At 38.8% G+C, this 20,919-nt stretch overlaps 1 protein-coding gene across 1 annotated transcript in view; it reads right to left on the minus strand.

Annotated features, from left to right (window-relative positions):
* Window positions 1–20,919, minus strand: part of Tmem135 (transmembrane protein 135) — a 165,937-nt gene that overhangs the window by 86,221 nt on the left and 58,797 nt on the right. The window contains exon 5 of the mRNA XM_041656765.1: window positions 5,693–5,758. Within this exon, the coding sequence (XP_041512699.1) occupies window positions 5,693–5,758 (66 nt within the window). The remainder of the gene's footprint in view (window positions 1–5,692; window positions 5,759–20,919) is intronic.

A 20,919-nucleotide genomic window follows, 5' to 3' on the forward strand; every position in this document is an offset into this window, starting at 1 on the left:
CCAAATATAATATTGTTTGGAGAAGTAAAGAAAGAATCAGCACATACGTTAGATAAGACACCAAGGGAAGGCATTCACTGTCTATATCCCATGCAGATTGGTGACAAGACTTGTTTTGTTTTCTACATAACTAGCTAGAAATCCACACATTCACTGAGGCCTCCTCTAACACTCCATCACCCAGACATGATGACCCAGCAGACTCCACTGACCTCAGACTTCTGGTCTGTAATCAAGACTTAGTAATTCCCAGTAAACTACAGAAAGACAATTGGTAATTCTCTGTATAGTATCTCTTGTTCATTATGAATAGTACCAAGACCATGACCTATGCTTTTTTCAAGTGTCCTTCTTTGGATCCTGTCAAAAAATATAACCTTATTTGGAAAAAAGCTAATAAATTATTATAAAGATCATCAAAAAGTAATTTGGAAATCAGCATGAAAAAAAAAGAAGACCCACCATGAATAAGTTATTTGGAAACATTAAAAAAGGTCAGAATTCTTGGTTTTATTTTCTTTCCTTGGAAGATACAGGCACATGAGAAGAAAATAATAAAATTAAGGAAGAGAATATTTCCACATTAGTGAATATATGTATAATATCTTAATACTTTATTCCTGTTTTACATATTTACACATACACAAACACCAATCAAAGATTTTATTGCAAAACTGGTTATCCAGTTTTCTTTGTTGGATCAATCAACGGCCTGCACAGAAGGTCAGTCTCCCACCTCAGTGGGACCTTTGACCAACCGTTTGCAGTCACCAGAAGAACCGGGTACTCAACAAGCAGTAACTTTACCCTCTTTTGTGCACAGTGTTCCTCACATGCCCGATTTCCTTCCGACAAGCACTTCCTGACAAGCACTTCCTGAGGTGTTTATTACTTGTATAAAAACGAAGATATGATCAGCAGGATTTGGTTGAGTAACTATAGGAAGTTTGTAACTGAACACATATTGCATGTGCCACAGTATATGCCAACCCAAACAGGATAACTTTCAAAGAAGTAGCTGACCATTCAAAAGGGAGCAGAGCACCAGTGTTAGCAGAGTGAAGGATCAAATCCCTTAAACTCTGGCACTACCAACTCTACGTATATACTGTGAAAACTGACCGCAAGACCTCCATGTGATTAAAAGAAAATGATAATGATTTAGTATAGGACAAGTCTAACATGTTTAGTTCATTCCTGGCGTTCATACTAGAATTTAGAAAAGCAGCTATGCACTGCAATGGGTCAATGACTTACATACACGTGATCCAATTTCTCACAGCTCGAGACACAATGCTTTATCCACAGAGAACACTGAGTAGAAAGGTTCTATGTGACAAATTACAGGATCAACTAGTAGACTATAGAGAATCTTAGAAGCATTAAGCTGTTGCTTTTGTTTGTAACTTAAAAGCATCAAGTACCTTAAAAGATCACACAGTGATTGTTCTGGGGAAAAAAGGAGAGGAGACGCTAGGTGTTAGTGCGGTGCCACAGGCTGCATTTGCCTGAGATGCTCTACAATAAATAACTGCTTCCAGGTATCAGCATTCTTCTGCCATCGAACCTCAAAGCTGGCCCCGTCTGCAATACTAATACTTGGTTACTTCTTTTGACTTTTGAGGTTTTGCCTTATACCAGTCATAATGACTAAGATTAAGAAAACAACTAATGCTCCAAAGCTACACAGAGGAACCCTGTCTCAAAAAAAAAAAACTGAAAACAGAAAAGGAAAAAAGAAAACTACTGACAACAAATGCTAGAGAGGATGTGGAAGGGAAGAAGAGACCTCAGCCCTCATCCTCACAAAGAGTGCTGCTGTGAGCATGCAGATGAGATGGACATGCCCCTTCAAGACACAGAACTCATTTGTCCTGGCTATATCTCAAGGAACAGACCTTCTAGGTCTTGTCATTTTTTGAAGGAGCCTCCAGAGTGTTTTCCATGTTGCTCATAGTGTGTAGGGTTCATCTCTACCACATTTCCACTAGTACCCACCGTACATTTTCTAAGTCTTTGTTGCTTTTTTCTCTTCATTATGCTGCCCAAGTTGACATGCTCTTTTGAGTCTAAAGCTCCTTATGGATCCCAAGAGTTTCATAGTTTGAGGGCTTAGATAAAATCTTTGGTCTACTTTTATTTGGTTCTTAAAAGTGATGAGAAATAGCAGACTAGTTTCATTTTTCTGCAAAAGAATACCTAATTATTTCAGCATCCATTCTTAAAATGCTGTCCTTTTCATAATGTGTATCCCTCACATCCTTGTAAAAAACAAACTGGCTGCCGGGCGGTGGTGGCGCACGCCTTTAATCCCAGCACTCGGGAGGCAGAGGCAGGTGGATCTCTGTGGGTTCGAGGCCAGCCTGGTCTACAGAGCTAGTTCCAGGACAGGAACCAAAAAGCTACGGAGAAACCCTGTCTCGAAAAATCCAAAAAGAAAAAAAAAAAAACCAAACTGGCTATATATTTGTGGATTTACTTCCAGGTTCTCCCTCCATTGTTCTATATATCTTTATGTCCATATGTGCTGTTTGGATAGCTACAGCTTTGTGGCAGGATTGCTCAGTGGCTAAGAACACTGCCTGCTCTTCCAAAGCTCCTGAGTTCAGTTCCCAGCAACCACATGGTAGTTCACAACCATCTGTAATAGATCCGGTGTCCTCCTGAGGAAGAGACCTGGTCAGTTGTCCTCATTAACTTAGACCATGAAACCCAATATGAACAAGTTCAACAGAACCTTCATATACGGGCTGCCCATGCATGCTTCAGCATTGCCAGGGCAAAACTATCATTTCATTCATTTTGAAGTCAAGTAGTGCAATGTCTTCTGGTTTGTTCATTCCACTCAAGAAAGCTTTGGTGCTCAGATTTTTCTATGACTCCAATGGTACTCTAGGGTTTTTTATTTTGTTTTGTTTGTTTTAATTTTCTGAAGAATGTTATTGGTATACGGGTTATTCATTAAATCTGTGGAATGCTTTGGGTAGCATGGATATTATAGTAATTTTAACAATATTGGTTCCTGAATACATCTATGTTAGTGCATCTGTGTCTTCACCCACTTTTCCCAATAACGTTGTTTTGGTGTATAAAAGAGATTAGTGATAATGTACCTAGACTATAGATAGACCCTCAAAAAAATGTTACTTCAGCAAACATTCATCCCCCTCTCATATTCTCTCTGGATTCTCCATTTAAAGTTATGTGGCCCCAGGGGCTCTCCATCCTGCCTCTTTTTAGCTTGTCTCTCTTACCTTTGGGCATCTTCACCTTCGTGGCTGCTCAAGCATTGCATAAGGGCACAGTTTAACATGCGTCTCCTTGGCATGTCACTAAATGAACCCCACTGTGATATAGATTACGTGTACTTGCAAATCACACACATGCTTACGTCTGATTCTGAAATTTGTAATAGGTTCCTTCTGATCACTTTGCATGCCTGAATGTTCCTCCCTAAGAAGTTATTGCTAGGTTAACATGCATGCTCCCCTGGCAGATGTCAGGTACCTGAAACAATGTCAGGCATATGGAGTGCTCAATAAATGCCTCCTAAAATGAAAAAGGGGAAATAATTCTTTCTCTTCATGAAACCCCTCCAATATTCCAAATGTATGTATGTGTAGTGAGCCAGACAGGATCGCCATTACAAGATGGCGCCGACATCCTGTCTTGTTGGTTATAAACAACTCCATATTTGGCTATGGCTTTGAGAGCTGCGCGTCGTCCCCCCCCCCCCCCCCCCCCCCCCCCCCCCCCGCTTCCCGCATGCGCAGTGGATGAGGATCCTTGAGCCTATCCCGATGCGGTCTGATGTCAGCTGTTGGTGGCAGCCAATCACAGGGCGACCCGTGTGCCAATTCCCAATTTACGCAGCTGCCTAAGCGCTCCCCGTTCCCTTTGCTTCCTGCTGCCTCTCCCCTTCGCTCCCTGTCCCTCGTCTTCCGCCCTCTTGTTCCCTGCTCCCCATCAATCAAGGGCACTCCAGTAAAAGCGTGATCTGAGTGGAATCCTGGTGTGGTGGTCATTCTTTCTCGCCGGTCGAGAAGTCCGCCACATGTATGCCAAAAAAGTATTTAAAAGTGAACGTTTTTAATTAAGTGAACATAAATAGCTGATATTTTGAAAGTTTAAACAGTGTAAAAATTAATAGAGCCACAATAGATTAATCAATTCAGCATGGTTATAGGCAGTCACTTTGCAGTGCCCACTGTATGCTCAGTGGTCCTTATCATTTAATTAAGGACTGGATATATGATACCACTTAACCAATAGAGATGAAGCATTAAACTGAAATGACAATTTGAAATTCAAACTCTGTGTGGTAGCCAGTCATTTAGATGTGTCCTTTCAGAACGTTACCATGGAGCTCTGGAAACATATGGTAGCACACCTCTGCTCAAAAGGTCTTTTATACATTAAAAGACACACTTCATTATCAGAGCTCCTACATACAAGAAACAAAGTGGATCTTACTGGCTTTAAGAACAGAAGGCCAGAGTGCTTCAGCACTTGGTCCAATGCTAATCCAGGTTGGCCATGCGCAGTGCTCCCAGTACGAAGGGAAGAACGGCTGGAAATGAAGCAAATCAGTTCCTGCCCCTACAATAAGGCCATGTAGCCAGTATGTACTGACACACTCAAATGATTGCTTACAAAGCTGTACCCTTCCGATAAAACAGGAAATAAAGTGCAAAAGTTGAGTAAGTATACAGCAATTAATAAAATCTGAATTGCAGGGTCAGGCTTTCTAGGCAAATAAATTTTCATTTATCAAAACAGCACTACATCAATTCATTGTGGATATGGGGGATAAACTGATACAGTGATTTGTCAATACACAATTAAATATTTTGCAATACATTGCTTTTTAAATTGTGTCATAGTTGTACCTAATCAGCAAATATACAAGCCAATCCAAATTATATTCATACAGGTATACAACGTCAATTAACCCTGTCAGACAACTCCATTGTTAAAAACTAAGGTTAGTCAATTACAAGTGTTAAACCAAATAACAAAGGACTTAATTCCACGATAGGAAACATTGTATTTCATCATTATGAAGCATTTACCAGTAGAACACAAAAAAATCATAGCAACAAAATATTTCATTTACCTGCAACCTAAACATGTCTAAGCAAGGAAGGAAATTAAGATAAAGACAAGGTAGCCATTAGGCTGCTAATGATTTTTGAGTGGAAATTTATTCCAGGAGACAAAATATTTTTACATGACAAGGACATTTAGGAACATCAAAACTTATGTCCTACAAGCTAACTGAGCTAACTCAGTAAGATGAAACAAACAGGCTTCTCCCTTCCCACTTTCTTTCTGCCAGTGAAAAAAAAATTACTTTTAACTATACCCTAGGAAATAAAAAGGAAGCATAAATGCCAAAGGATTTTTTTCACTGAAATGTCTATGTGCAAGTTATTACTGAAGAGCTGTCATTTTTCTCTTGAAGTAAAAGAAGTTAGGAATCAGAGATAAATGACTCAATGACTCATTTCCAACCTCAGCTCTGGTTCCAATAAGTATAGCTGTCAATGGAGGTGCACACCAAGTACAGTCAATGTTATGTCCATCAAGTATTGGCCTGTTACACAAAGCATCACAATATTATCATGGTAGATGCTGCAGACACTGCAAACCATTAATTAACAAGTAATAACTATAAAGATTCTCATCTTACTTCTCCGTTTCTTAATGTTGTGATGGTTCCTCTTGCAACACCCATTCTAAATAGTGTTTCTGTGGCCTGTGAATACACAAAAAAATTATAAATAACTAAATTCATGATGTATACACAACCATATATACGAAAACTGTAAAATGCCAACACTATCACACACCTAATATCTTCAAGAAAAACTTTAAGACACAAAAATAATGACAAGTTTCAAATGATCCCCAGAAAGCAGTTTTCGGGCTTCTAAGGCTTCTAACTTTAAAGAGCTCATGGGAAGTGTATCTAAAAGCTATTGACATGCTGGGTCCTTCTGGGCCAGCATTTCAAATATGTTCGTTCAGATAAGTTTAACCTTAGAAAAATTCAACATTTGCTTTCAATTTAGAGGTTGCTGGTTATTCTGAACATCATTTTCCAATGAATTCGTTCAAACCAATTATCTGCTCTAAAATACAAAGGGGAAGTACAGTGATTTAGAAATGTCAGAGATAACACCCCAGTCACTGATGTCTACAAGCTAGCAAAATTCATAAGAGGACATTAAGAAAACAATTTCATTTACAAAGAAAAACAAAGTATCAACTACAAATAACAAAACACTGCTGAAAGAAAATTTAAGACACAAATAAATACAAAACCATCTCCTGTTTCCTGGTTTGGAAGACTTAACATTAATTCATCAATACTATCCAAAGTGGTCTAGAGATTCAGTCCCTACAAAATTCAAATAACTTTATTTTATGGAAAAAGCCTAAGACTCATATGAAAGTTTCTAACTAGAGGTAAGGGGAGAAAAACTGTAGACTGGCTCAGTTATAAACAGTTACAAAGTAAGTCCGAATAGAATCTCATAAACATTAAATACTATTTTAAGCACAATTTGTGTTTTACTATGACATGAACATCTTAACCAAATTCCTATCCTCTATTAGTACAAAGCCCATAACCAAATTCCTATCCTCTATTAGTGCAAAGCCCATAGTATTCACAACTGAATCAAAAAGAGCAAACGTGCATGATGGTGAATATCTACAATGTCAACAACGCTCAGAAGGCCGAGTCAAGAGTCTCAAAAAGCCAAAACAATGATAAAGGTAGCAAAGTATATGAGCTTATGAAGACCTGCCTGGAAGTGTCCCTGCAGGAAAGACGCAGCTTACTATTTATTTAAATCTTGTGCAAGCATTTAACTCTCAAATAAGTGATCTTATGATCAGTGAGAAATTGTCAAAGCAATGACGATTATTTCATAATTTAACTTCCTTGCTGTGCATGGGAACAAAACTGTGGAATGCTATCCGTGATAAAATGTTTGACCAAAAAGGAAAGGAAAGACATTGTTAGAGCTAGAAAGTCATAGATGAGAAAGAGGGGGAAATGGCCACAGTATTTTTTAAGATACACATCTTGAGTTTTTAGTGGTCGGGTAGGAATTGGTAGCCATAAAGGAAGGAAGAACAGAGGGACGGAGGGGAGAATGGGCAAGAATGAACCTACAGAGGATGGGGTTACAAGTATTACACAGTATACTACAGCTATAAACAATGCCCCCCCTCCTCCCCCAGGACTCTGCTTTATCCAATCCACTTGCTTTCCTCTCTGAATTAATAGAATAATCTTGTGAGAATGAAAAAAAAAACAGGAGGGACATGTCTCCTTTAAGACAGGAGGGACAGCATGTAATACATACAAAGGAAAAACAAGGAGATGAAAGAGAGGTGGCCAGAGGAATAAAGTCCAACAAAGACTGGAAAACATGCTTCTTTGTTGCAATAAATCTAGATTACAACAATAAAAAGGCAGACAGTTTAGAAGTGGTCAAGGCAAAGCAAGTCTACACAGGGGTATATGGGGAAATGGGTAAGACCCTCAATCGGACTTAATTGATAAAGTATAGAATGCAAACTGTAAACAAAAACATTTTTTTCCCTGACACTGTTTAAATCTTTAGGGTTTCTATGCACAAGCCAACACACGCATAGAGCTGGGAGACCAAGAAACTGATGTTCATGCATGGTCACGGAAAAATTTAAAAATTCAAATATTTTCAGGACTGTCTGCTAAGTTTTGAAAATGCAGCACAACCTGACTTACTCACCTAATCTAAAGTGTACATCAACAAGTGCACAGACAGATTTTCTGCGGCACATCAAACTAACTGAAACATCCACTTGCAAAGTGGTCACCACTGACATGCTTGCTTTATCCTCCTCTCAGTGACAGGCATGACATAGTGTGCCATACACCTTCCAGTTTCGTTAAAGTCAGAGCCAGTTCAGTAAGGTGACTTTCAGAGAGGAAACAGGGAAAGGTGGATGTAGAAGCAATCACTTGAGATAAAGTAAACACTGGTTTCTTAAAACCAGATCAAATTACTTTTATGTCTCAGACCACAGATGACGGGGGAGCTATCTAGGGAGTGATGATTTGAAGGAGGCATTCCTTCTCTTTTCCTGGTCTGATTTACCACCTCTTCCCACCCCCGTCTTCAGGACTCTGTGCCACCCTTGTTTCTAGGAAAGCACTGGGGTGTGTGACTTCTCTGACCTCTCCTGAAGGGTTTTAAATGACTTACACCTAAACAAGTGCTAACACGCGTGGGAGGGGAAAGGCTGGGATAGAACTATCTCATAACAAACATCTCAAAAATGTCTCACTCCTAGGGCTTTCATTCCGCCTAAGATGACTAATATTAAGCATTCTTTAACATTTCCTATGTGAGTGTGTGGGGTGTGCAGCTACGAATTCCTGTTTAAAAACATTAGCAGGAAAGACTGCTTTTAAAGACCAATGTTAGATAAGCAACCCAAGTCTCGTAAAACCAAGATGTAATAAATTCTAAGTTCAAGACTGTACGTGTGCCTGTGTGTACATGTGAGTGTGTCAAAAACATCTATAGAAATGCATAGTGAACAACGGCAGTAGTGGTCTCTGGGGATTTTCTTTATCCATGAAATTCTATTGTTTCTCCTAGTCCATAGGGCAGTCTCCATCCAGGGGGTGGGATATGTCCCAAGTCCCCAGAGGAGAGCTGAAATTACACAGTGTCATGCCATATAATAAAGACATAAAATATTTTCATAAATTTTTATGGAAATGTACATTTTCTAAATCAGGCACAGTAAGAGATGAATAAAAATAACAACAGAAAAGTTTAACAATACTGTCCACATGTTATTTAAATCTTGAGTTATATATTTTCAAAATTTTCTTTTTAATGCTTTATAGCTTAATAGTTAAATTTAAACATTATCTTATGTAAATTACTACAAATAATTCCATTTAGTAATTTGTCATGAATAACTGAACAAAATGAAGAGTCAGGAGCTATTTTGGAAGGGGCAAGTCCCTATGGGTCTTTGACTAGTTTTCCAATTGTTTCTAATACTTGAGCTTTTATCGTTTTTTCTGTAGGATGAATGACTTGAAGAACTCTGAACCCCACCATTAGTAGATGTTCTTAATGGGTCTCTCAAAATTACAAAAGTAATAGCTGCGAGTCAGAAAAAAAGGGCCTACCTGTCCCTGTGCCAGGGCTCTGGGCAAATTTTAAACACTATTAAAGTACTGTTAAAATAAATGTTAATAAACTCTTTAAATTCTTATTATAATAATTCTTTTTGACATTCATTTTCTTGCAAATATGTAAAGTTGTTGTAAGATGGAACAATCTGATTTCCTAACTGGCAATTGTTGAACTCTGTTGCTACCCTACCTGCCTCTAAGCAAAACATGTGTCAATCAAACAGCTAGCTGGACTATGGAAGGCCAGAACCACAGAGGTTGCTTTTAGCATTCCATGGATGGCTTCAGGAAACTATGCAGTGGGAGCAGCTGGTTGCTGCAGATCCTCAGGGTAAAGCCTCAGGCTGTCAAAAACAATTTATACTACATTTTTTGTTGTCCCAAGCCTAGGTGAATTCTAGATGACTCTGAAGACAGCTGAAGAAGGGGCAGGAAAATCAAGGAAACACTGGGTCAGGAACAGGGGAAATGGTGGAAACAGACAGGACAGAAAGCTTAGCAGTGGGTTACAAATCTACATAGAGCCAGAAAAGAAAAATTACAGCACTCGGTCACTGGAAGAGTTCCAGAGAACCATCACGCCCTTAGGGCCAAGGGTCATAGAAATTTCACACCAAGGAGATTTAGCATTGGTTCCTATCAAGGACTAAGGAATATGAGGCCTGCTAAAAGCAACCTTTAACAAGGACTGAGGAATTCCAACTACTTCATCCTACACAAGACTTGTAACACCACAGGACAGCAGCTTTTGCTGCTCCTGACTGTGGACGTGATTTGTACAAAGGGTGGTGGTGGTGGTGGTGGTGGTGGTGGTGGTGGTGGTGGTGGTGGTGGTGGTGAGAGTGGAAGAAAAGAAAATGGATAAAGGATGAACATCTCTTATACAAAGTGCTGAGAACCAGAAGTATTTGAGACTTTTTTTTTTTTTTTGAATGGGGCAGAAGAGAGGCTGACCTTGAACTGTAACCATTCCTTCACCTCCTAAGTACTAGATGATAGGCATGCACTACCATGCCTGGGGTTGGGACTGTTCTTTACCCTTTGGCTTACCTTGGTGCTACTGTAGTAGAAAGTTAGTTAAACATTAGTTATCAAGTTGTTAGTCTCTGGGCTGGAGAGATGGCTCAGACATTAAAAGCTAGGCACAACCAAAAATATCAGCTGTTAGTTTCTTTATTTTTTGTTTTGATTTTTTAAGACTCTTTTTTCTTATTAATTTTTATTGAGCTCTACATTTTTCTCTGCTCCCCTTCCTGCCTCTCCCCTCCACTTCAACCTTCTCCCAAGGTCCCCATGCTCCCAATTTACTCAGGAGATCTCTTTTTCTACTTCCCATGTAGATTAGATCCATGTATGTGTCTCTTAGGGTCCTCATTGTTGTCTAGGTTCTCTGGGATTGTGATTTGTAAGCTGGTTTTCTTTGCTTTGTATTTAAAAACCACTTATGAGTGAGTAAATAGGATAATTTTCTTTCTGGGTCTGGGTTACCTCATTCACTATGATGTTTTCTAGCTCCATCCATTTGCCTGCAGATTTCAAGATGTTATTTTTTTCTGATGATCTCCATTGTGTAAATGAACCATATTTTCCTTATCCATTCTTCAGTCGAAAGGCATTTAGGTTGTTTCCAGGTTCTGGCTATGATAAACAAAGCTGCTAAGAACATAGTTGAGCACATGTCCAGGTAGTAGGATTGAGTATCCTTTGAGTATATACACCCAAATGTGGTATTACTGGGTCTTGAGGAAGGTTGTTTCCTAATTTTCTAAGAAAATACCATACTGATATCCAAAGGGGGTGTGCCAGATTGCAATCCCACCAGCAATAGAGGAGTGTCCCCTTTACCCCACAACTTCTCCAGCATAAGTTATCATCAGTGTTTTTCATCTTGGTCATTCTTACAGGTTTAAGATGGAATCTCAGAGTTATTTTGATTTGCATTTTTTCTGATGACAAAGGATGCTGAACATTTCCTTAAGTGTCTTTCAACCACTTTAGATTCCACTGTTGAGAGTTCTCTGTTTAGGTCTGTACTCCATTTTTACTGGATTATTTGTTCTTTTGATGACCCATTTCTCGAGTTCTTTGTATATTTTGGAGATCAGTCTTCTATCTGATGTGGAGTTGGTGAAGATCTTTTCCCATTCTGTAGGCTGTCGTTTTGTCTTGTTGACCTTGTCCTTTGCTTTACGGAAGCTTTTCAGTTAATTGTTTCTCTCAGTGTCTATGCAGTTGTTAGTTTCGACAGGCGCACACACACTGGAATGATCTTGGGCTTGCTATGGCTCTGCGATCATTCTGGAGTACTAACAGTTTTAACAGATGGGCAGAGGGCAAACATTCTGCCACTGATGCCTGACATCATGAGTTAGATTCCAGGAATCCACAATAAAAGGAGAGAACTGACTTCTGAAAGTTGCCTATTAACTTCCATATGCATGCCACGGCACACAAGCACCCCTGACATGTATGTGTGCACCCACACTCCCCCCCACACACACAATGGTGATGATGATAATGAGAACAATAATTTTCCTGAGTTAATAGAAAGTATAAGAATTTCCTGTTTAGATTTGGGTCAAATGCCCAATATATCTTCATTTATGACTTTTAAAACTCAAGTCAACAAGTCAAATAGTGATGTTCAATGTCACACAGTCAGCCACAATACCATGCAAAGATATACTAATTTATGCTTACATTCTGAGGAATGATGACAGGCCAATACTGCAAGTCTTTACTTTCCATAATTAAACCATTATGTCTCTGCTGAAGCAGAAAACTTTGTATGGTGAAAGCACCGTGATTCAAAGAATGCAATACACTTGACCATGAGCAGACATGGCAGGCAGCATCTGGTAGGTTGTGTGCCATGTCATGCACAGTGCATAGTCTACATGTTTACATTCAGAAACTCATGAAAGGCAACACTAAAACTGCCAGAAATACCCTGGTTTCACTATGAACTGATTTATTTAAATTAAAAATTAAAGCAAATTTATTTAATTAAAAATAAATTTATTTAAATTAAAAACTCATTATGAATGAATTTTTGGTCATTAAAAGCTTTTACTGCTTCCAATTTTTACAACTCCCATGTCCAGTCACAGGTGAAGGATAATGACCACATCTTAAGAAGCTGAGCTCTGATGTCTATTGGATAATCAGGAGAAATAAGCAGGACACACAATAGCTGCGCAATGGTAAACAAGCAAACTAGTCTAACCTGCACTTGCCAGCGACTATCCATGTTCTTGTTTCTCAAGTCATCATTTGTTCAGCCAGAAATTTAAGAGTCATACCTAAATCTTCACCTCTTGACTACTTACCACAACACACAGCCACTACTTGTTGAAGTTCTGTATGAGTAAGTGCTCATATACTGGTTGTTTGGGGGATGGTGGTTAACCAGAGTGTGAATAAATATGTCCCAGTTGTATTACAGCAATTTCAAATGTTGAAAATATAATCTGTTGGTCTTTCATGTTAATGAAATCAACTTGTTCTTTTCAGACATCATAAATGTCATAATCTGTTTTCATTCAGAACACTGAGAATATGTGCTACATATGGAGACAATGGACTCAGCAGCAGTTCAAGGTCATGAGGAATGTTACTTCTGTTTGGAGATGTGGGCTGGTAAGTTCTCCAGGAATGTAAATGATAAGCAGATGGTTCATTTCCAAACTGAGAGCAATCTGGCTCTAAGGAAGAGTGTACTTTCGTAAATACGTGTTCTGTCATGTTCTATTCAGTATGACATGACCTAATCATGTACCTTGTTATGTTCCTGTCTGCTTTTAGCATAATAAAGTGTATCAAAGAAACACACATTTCCGCTATAAAGCTATCTTTTTACATAAATTTTCACAAGTGAACAAAATATTAGAACAAGCAAAGCTATAATCACTGAGACGTAGGGTTCTATTACTTAGTTATCTTTCAAAACAAGACCTCAGTCAATTACAGAACTGAATTTTTCAACCAGTGAATAATATCAAATGGTACAATAATGTGGTCCAGTTCAGTTTCCAATTTGAGAGCATGAATAAGGAAATACCTAAATGTGGTCTCTAATTTGTCATTTAAAATATTTTCAAAAGAATACAAATTCAGCCCACACACCAACTGTGAGATGAATAGTCTAATAACCGTTAGACTACTCAACAATCCTCCTCTCTTCACTGCCCTGTCCTAAGAAATGGTGACTGTGTTTCGATAATTCATCTTGGGTCTTAAAAGGACAGTAGTTGTTATGATTTCCATCAGAAATGCCTCCCATGAGCTCATGTTTTCAGCACTTGGAGTCCAGTTTTTGGTGTGATTTTGGAAGCTATGGAACTTTTAGGAGGTAGGGTCTGACAGGTAGAAGGAAGAACTAACGGTGGCCCTGGAAGGCTATACCAACCCTGGGTCTCACCTAGGCTCTACTTCCTGTCTACTGTCATGGGGACAGTGTCCCTTGCCTGCCATGCTGACCTGAGCTCTCTTTGAAGCATGAGCCACCCTAAACCCCTCACTTCAGTTGTGTCTGTCAGGCATTTGGGGTCACAGTGCTAAAAAAGCTAAGATAACTTAATGTTAGTTTAAATCACTGATTCTCAACCTTCCTCATGCTGTGACCCTTTAACACAGTTCTTCATGTTGTAGTGACCCTCAACCATAAAATTATTTTTGTAACTACTTCATAACTGTATTTGATGTTATGGGTCGTGATGTAAATACTTTTGGAGCTAGAGGTTTTGAGATCCACAGACTGAGAACCACTGGTTTAAATAAACAAGTAGTAGTAATTCCTTTTGCAACTAATATGTTTTGATACATGATATAATCCCTGAAATAGAAGTCATTTCACAATAATGATTCAATTTACAAAAGATACATAAAACACATCCTACACCTAACAGTGAAGCTTTCATTGGGCTAAAATGTTACCAGTAGGCTCAGGTGTTATTTATACTCTTGGTCCGTAACTGATGATGCTGTTTGGAGAGGTGGTAAAAACTTTAGGAGGTGATGCCTACTTTTAAAAAGCAGGTCACTTTGGATAGAACATTAAAGGCTTCCATAGCTGTTCTCTACTTCCACAGCCTCTGTCAACCACTCCTGCCATGGTATATTACCTCACTGCAAGACCCAGAGCATGAAGCCAATTACTCATGGTGCAAACACTTGAAAATTCTCAGCCAAAATGCATCCTTCCTCCCTTAAGTTGTTTTCTAAGGGAATTCAGCTCAAAGCTAAAGAAAGTAAACAAACTACAAAATACACAAATTAAAGAGTCATACAACAACTTAAGCAAATACTGTCTATACTCCACTACAATAACTGATATAGACAAAATAACTTTGAGACAAAATGATTGAAGCCTGAAAGAACATTATCAATGAACATGACTTCAATGATATTTTGGTGGCTCTTATACCAATGTATATTTTTTAAATCTTTATTAAAAATTAGGTGGTTGGAGCTGCGTGAGCTAAATTCTAGGTTCTATTCCAGCACCATGCTGTTTTGTTACCAATCCTCCGCAGTATACTCCGAGATTGGATACTGATTCCTTCTGTGTTACTATTTCTGCTTAGGATTACTTTATATATTGGGGGATATTTGCAATTTGCTATGCTTTATGATTTCACTGGTTGTTAGGATAGAACAGGTTCAGCTTCTACTGTAGGTGTCTTCCTTCACCGCCAACAGTGAGGATTTGCTGGTCTATTCTGTGGACAGTATTTGTACCAAGCTCTCCTTGGTTCATCTACCAGTTTCCTGAAATGTAATGTCTGGTGTACCCATGAAGTGGATCGTCCCTCACTTTCATTTCTATATGTGGCATTCCTTCATTATTCTCTGTGCTGTTGGCTTAGATACCATAAATTTCCTTAGCTTGTGGTTGTCCTGAAATGTTCTTCTTTCTCCATCAATTTTAAGATGACTGTTAGATGTAACAATCTTTTTATCAGTGCCAACTTGAAGTCCATCATTCCATGCTTTCTTGATGTTTAGTGTTCATGATGTGAAAACTGACGTCATTCTTGAGGTGTACATCATTTATAAGAGTTGATACTGTTTCCTTTCAGCTGTTAATAGCATTTCCTGGCTCTGTGTTTTTGACACCTTGAGTATGATGTGTCATGAAAAGGTTCTTCTCTATCCATGTCTATTTGGAGCCCTACATCCTTCTTATACTGTAAGATCCATTTCTCTTCAGGTTTCTATGACAGCTTCATGAACAGGGTGTTTACACCTTTAGATGCTCACTCGGCTTCTCCTACTATCCAACAATCTTTATTTTAACCTCTTAAACCTTCACAGAGTTCTTGAAATTTCTGGTTATGCTCAGTTTCTTTCTTTATATATATATATGTCAGAATATATTACCTCACCTTTTCCCTCTACCCCTAAAATTCATTCTTGTCATATCCAATTATGTTTTCCACTCTGTTTTTACTTGCTTGATTAACTCGTTTCCAGCATGTGTTTGGTTCTTTTTCTAGCATCTAGCTTCCATGCTAAATTATCCTCCTTGGTTCTTAATTTCTTCTCCAATTAACATAGTTTATTTACATTCTTTTGCTAGCGTTCTTGTTCAGGTCCTGAATTGATCCTGAATTCATTAATCTGTTTGAATGCTCATTTATCCTTTTCAATGATGTATTTATTTTTATTTTGTGTGTATATTTGCTTACATGCTTATGTTTTTACCACAGACATAATCAGTGACTATGGAGTTCAGAGAGCATTGGATTCCCTGAAACTGGAGTTACAGGTGGTTGTGAACTGAATTCGGGTCCTCTACAAAAGCAGCAAGTACTCTTAACCACAGCACCATCGCTCTAGCCCCTATCTTTTTTGAAAGTAGGACTATGAAATATTTTTCTGGATCCTCAGTGAGTTTATTATCTTTGGATTATAATACCGAAGAACTGCAAGATTGTGGCGCTGTCACAGTGTCTCTCTGTCTCATAGTTTTCTGTTTATCTGCGGTTTTGTGTGTCCCACTCACTGTTTGCCACCTCTTACTTGAGTCTTCCTGGTGAGCTGTCTTCCCCTGAATCTGTTCTCTACTACTATTCAGAAGGGAAGCGAGCTGCGGTAAGGGATGTAGTCTGCCAGCAGTGCCAGTTCACCTGCAGTAGAGCACATCTGTGCATTTCATTTGTGCCTCCAACCAGGTTCACAGACAGTGGCATCGTGCCACTATTCTGTTGGGGAATATTATTTAAGGTGTATTTCTTTTGTTTATGCTGTGGAACATTTGTTTAATGATGTAACGGTGTGTTGCTTTTGTTTAGGTTATATTTATTTAACTCTGTGACGCTGTGATTCTTTGCCTAAAAAACCTGATAGCCCAATAAAGAGAGCTAAATGACCAATAGTGAGGAGGGAGAGAGGATAGGCGGGGCTGCCAGGCAGAGGGTATAAAGGAGAAAAACAAATGAGGAAGAGGAGAAGCAAGCAAAAGATAACAAGGAGAGGAGGACATCAAGGGCCAGCCACCCAAACAGTGACAGAGTAAGAAGGAAAGAAAGATATAAAGAAGCAAGGAAAGGAAAAAGCCCAGGGCAAAGGGTAGAGGGGTTAATTTAAGAAAAGCTGGCTATAAACAAGCCAACCTAAGACCAGACATTTATAAGTAAAATTAAGCCTCTGTGTGTGATTTATTTGGGAGCTGGGTAGTAGGTTCCCCAAAAAGCCAAAAGAATAAAACATAACACAACACTGGTGGCTGGAGGAAATGTTGTTTGTGGTGTGTGTGTGTGTGTGTGTGTGGTTTGTTTTGAGTTAAAAAATAGCAATAATTATATCATGAAATGAGAAAGAAAAGAGGAAGAGCAGGAAGTTATAAATGAAGAGTATCTGGGTTAGAGATATGAAAAATATTTTTTTTTTTTTGGTTTTTTCGAGACAGGGTTTCTCTGTGGTTTTGGAGCCTGTCCTGGAACTAGCTCTTGTAGACCAGGCTGGTCTCGAACTCACAGAGATCCGCCTGCCTCTGCCTCCCGAGTGCTGGGATTAAAGGCGTGCGCCACCACCGCCCGGCTGAAAAATATTTGTAAAAAAAAATACAAAGCATAATCTTGGAATTCCTTCCTAGTTGGAATGCGGGCCCTCTACCATGACTACAGATAGCCCTGTCAGAGTGAGGGATGCTAGATTCGGTAATTCAAACATGTGAAGTCAGTGCAGGCTTCTGCCCAAAAAAGATTTTGATGTGGCAACTCTCTACTAGGGTTCTCTTATCTAAGGGAGCCCATAAGGCACTTACAGCATGGTCTGAAGGATGATTCATACCGGGCTAACTGCACTGCAGTTTTGAGGACATGTAGAGAGGTCCCACCCTTGGTCACTGAGGAAGAAAGGTCTCTTCCCTCCATGCCTGTGTGGAGACTGTGCTCCACACTGAGGGATACAATTCTGCATTTCAGCCTAAGTCACCGAGGTGGGAGGGTGGGGGGCTTCTTAGGCTCATGACTCCCGGGCACCATAAGACATCCACTGTTCAGGTACCTATTTCTGGCTGTCTCCACAAACTGATCTGCTTTAACCATCACTGTATATACAAGACAGCCATCGTGGCTCTTCAGCTCACTGCTACAGTGGTACCCATGTCCAGGAGAGAAGAATGCCACTCTGGTAATTACCACTGATCTATGACCAGTGTTAAGGAAGATCTTCAGTCGGTGGCTACTTCTGGATGTCCCTTTATGAAGTGAATCCTACCTAGGCACTCTTTTCTTTAGCTCTCTCCCTCATAGGCTACTGATTCCCTAATCATGAAGTGACTTCTTTATTTTCAACTGGAAAAACAAAACTTTCATAAAATATAATCTGATTACACTTTTTCCCTTCCCAACCCAGATCCTCCCTATGCCCCCTGACTAATCTGGCATTTTACCCAGATGTTCATGGGTTCTAATATTTATAACGGAAATCTAAGAAGTTAGAAACCAAGAGTTTCATTAGACTATAAAACCAGACCTAGAGTCAATTCTCTAATAATTCGGGGGAGAGTGGACTGGAACTGGGCATGAAAAAGCCAAAGTGAGGTTCTAGATCAAGCACAGGCGGTAGCTGGGACGCTCATCTGAACAGCTCCAGTAGAGTTTGCATATTTGGATTTAAGAAAAGCTGCAAGTGGCTCCCACCTCAACACCACTTCCCCTAGCCTACAATGTTTTCGGCATGCTCTGAAACCACATTTATATTATTGCTTTCTGCTAAACAGTCATTTTTCACTAAATATTTATATTAAGTTGCAAGTATGCCTAAACATGAGAAAGGTACAAGGAAAAGCACCTGGGGGTACAGAAATAAGATAGATGCTAATGGTAAGGGGGGGGGGGGTAAAAACAAAACCTCGCCTTATCATTTTACTATATCTGACTCCTACACAGTTAGGGAGAAACAAGTTTCTGGAGCCCTTATTTAACTCAAGAAAATTTACTTTACTGAAGATCAACATCCTAAACAGTCCTATATACATAAAAACACATTTATGTTACTTAGCTACTTAATAATGTACCCATATACTCTACTAAATTCTCACTCACTGCTGCGTTGAAGTAGCCTGTGTGTATAAATACCTATTTATTTGCTAATTTAAAACTTGCTGGTATACTTTACTGAACTACCGCTCACTGCTTACTGAATTAAAGAATCATACACACTCAGTTTTGTACAGGAAATGAGGAAAAGAGAAAACAGAGAAGCCCATAAAAAAAAAAAAGTAAATTCCTAATACTGGAATACAGGTGGCCAAACCTGAAGAGCGGGAATCTTCATAAGCCCACCAGTGTGGCTGATGGAGGCCATGTGGCTGCTCCCATGGCACAAGGAGAAGGAATGGAGTCTTTGGTGTTGTCTACTGATTGAAGCTGATTTACAAATGTGGCCCTTAATTGGTTAGCTCACACTAACTGAACATAATGCTATTATCCTCTGGCCCATAAACAGTGCTGCAATAGACAATTCTTTACTGTAAGCCAAAAGGAACAAGACTACGTTGTTACAGACTTAAGGTAAACAGGAGTTGGAAAAGTTGGAAACTGCTCCTTGCTGCATCCTAAGAACAATCAGTCTTTTCTACCTACAGTGGTTTCTACCTCCTTTGAAACTATAGCAGCTTCCAGTCAGTTCCCCTAATGCCCCAGCCTTCCAGCATCCCCTACATTCATCTTCCTTGTGACTGATTTTTATTTCCATCATAAAATTATGCTAATAAGAACTTAAAATACAAAAATAAATTTTATAAGCACATACAGAACATATGTCTACTTAGTAACTAAACCAATATTCTCTAAATGCAAAGTTTTCTTCTAGTCCTATTGTATGCACAGACTCTGCAACTGAGGGTGATTTCACTGTTAATATCACAGCCTAACAATATAGTCAATGAACTCCTTTCTACTGCAAAGTTACATATAAACACAGAGTGCTAATAAAGACAAAATGACTAGCATTTCTAAATCTATACATGTTAGCAACAACTAAACTTACTTTTATTTAAAAAAACAAAGCATATGAACTTTTTCATCATAAAATAACAAAATTATTTAAATTACAGTAAATTTTAAACAAAAAATAAATAATGTGAACAACTTAATAAAATGTTTTAAAATACAAGGCAAAGATAAAAATACATTCTAATGTTACTTCATACATAAAGAGGCATTTATATAGACTTCTAAAACACAGCTATGAAAATCAAGATTTAATAGACTACTAATGAAGTTATAACCCATCTTTCAACAATGAATAACAAACCATTTTATTGATTCTATGAATTAACGTACTATATTTGCCTTGCATTATAACAGTCCAAATCACATTCATAAGAAAGTCTGACTTAAAGATCGTGACTGTACTGAACAGAGAATGGCTAACGTGCATCTGGAACACAGGTTACAACCCTTCTTACCTCATGAACCCTAACATGACCTAACAGGTGTTTCCACAATTAAGAACAGCTAATGCTATATGAGGTATAATTCATGCTTGCTCTCCAACCAATAAGGTACTGGGATACAATTCAGGAAATGAAAAATACTGAAAGTTACAAATGGCGCCCAATGTGAGGCATGAACCAGGACCCGAAGAATAAGAGTCTCATTCTGTACCGACTGAACTAGTAGGGCCCCAGCACATGCAGAGGACTGCAGATCGCTACCCTTACTGTGGACAACACCTGCATCCCTCCTCCTCCTCTGAGTGTAAAAACTCCAAGCAAAATGTACTATATGGTTACCAAGACAAGTAACTCATATTTTCCTTTATATATTTTACGAATATAGCTGCTGTCGCTGAGAGCAAGATGGAAGAGGCAGTGTCAGCGGCATTTTAAAAAAGCACTGAGGTAAGGGCAAACATTTAATTTTAATGAATGACTCTTTGGAGTTTATACAAAATGATTGTAGCTTTTTAGAGTCAATGTCTCAAATGTTTCTCCCCAAAATGTTAACAAGCTAATGAGTGGGAGATGGTGGGTGGAGAGAAAACTGTCCAAGGGGACCAGGAGAATGGGGGATACTAATAGTTACAAAGATAAATGCTATAACAAAGAAATAATTCTAATATGTTCACTACTACATGCAAAATGTGCTGGGTGTGTTGTACTGCGCTACCAATACAATACTGAATCTAGAAAACTTAGAAAGGGCATGGTGGAAGTAACAGAGAGACAAGGTATAAATTCTAGGAAATGA

This window comes from Microtus oregoni, unplaced genomic scaffold (genome assembly GCF_018167655.1).
Source record: "Microtus oregoni isolate MIOR12 unplaced genomic scaffold, Mior012 000000F_ref0000247, whole genome shotgun sequence".
Classification (NCBI taxonomy): domain Eukaryota; kingdom Metazoa; phylum Chordata; class Mammalia; order Rodentia; family Cricetidae; genus Microtus; species Microtus oregoni.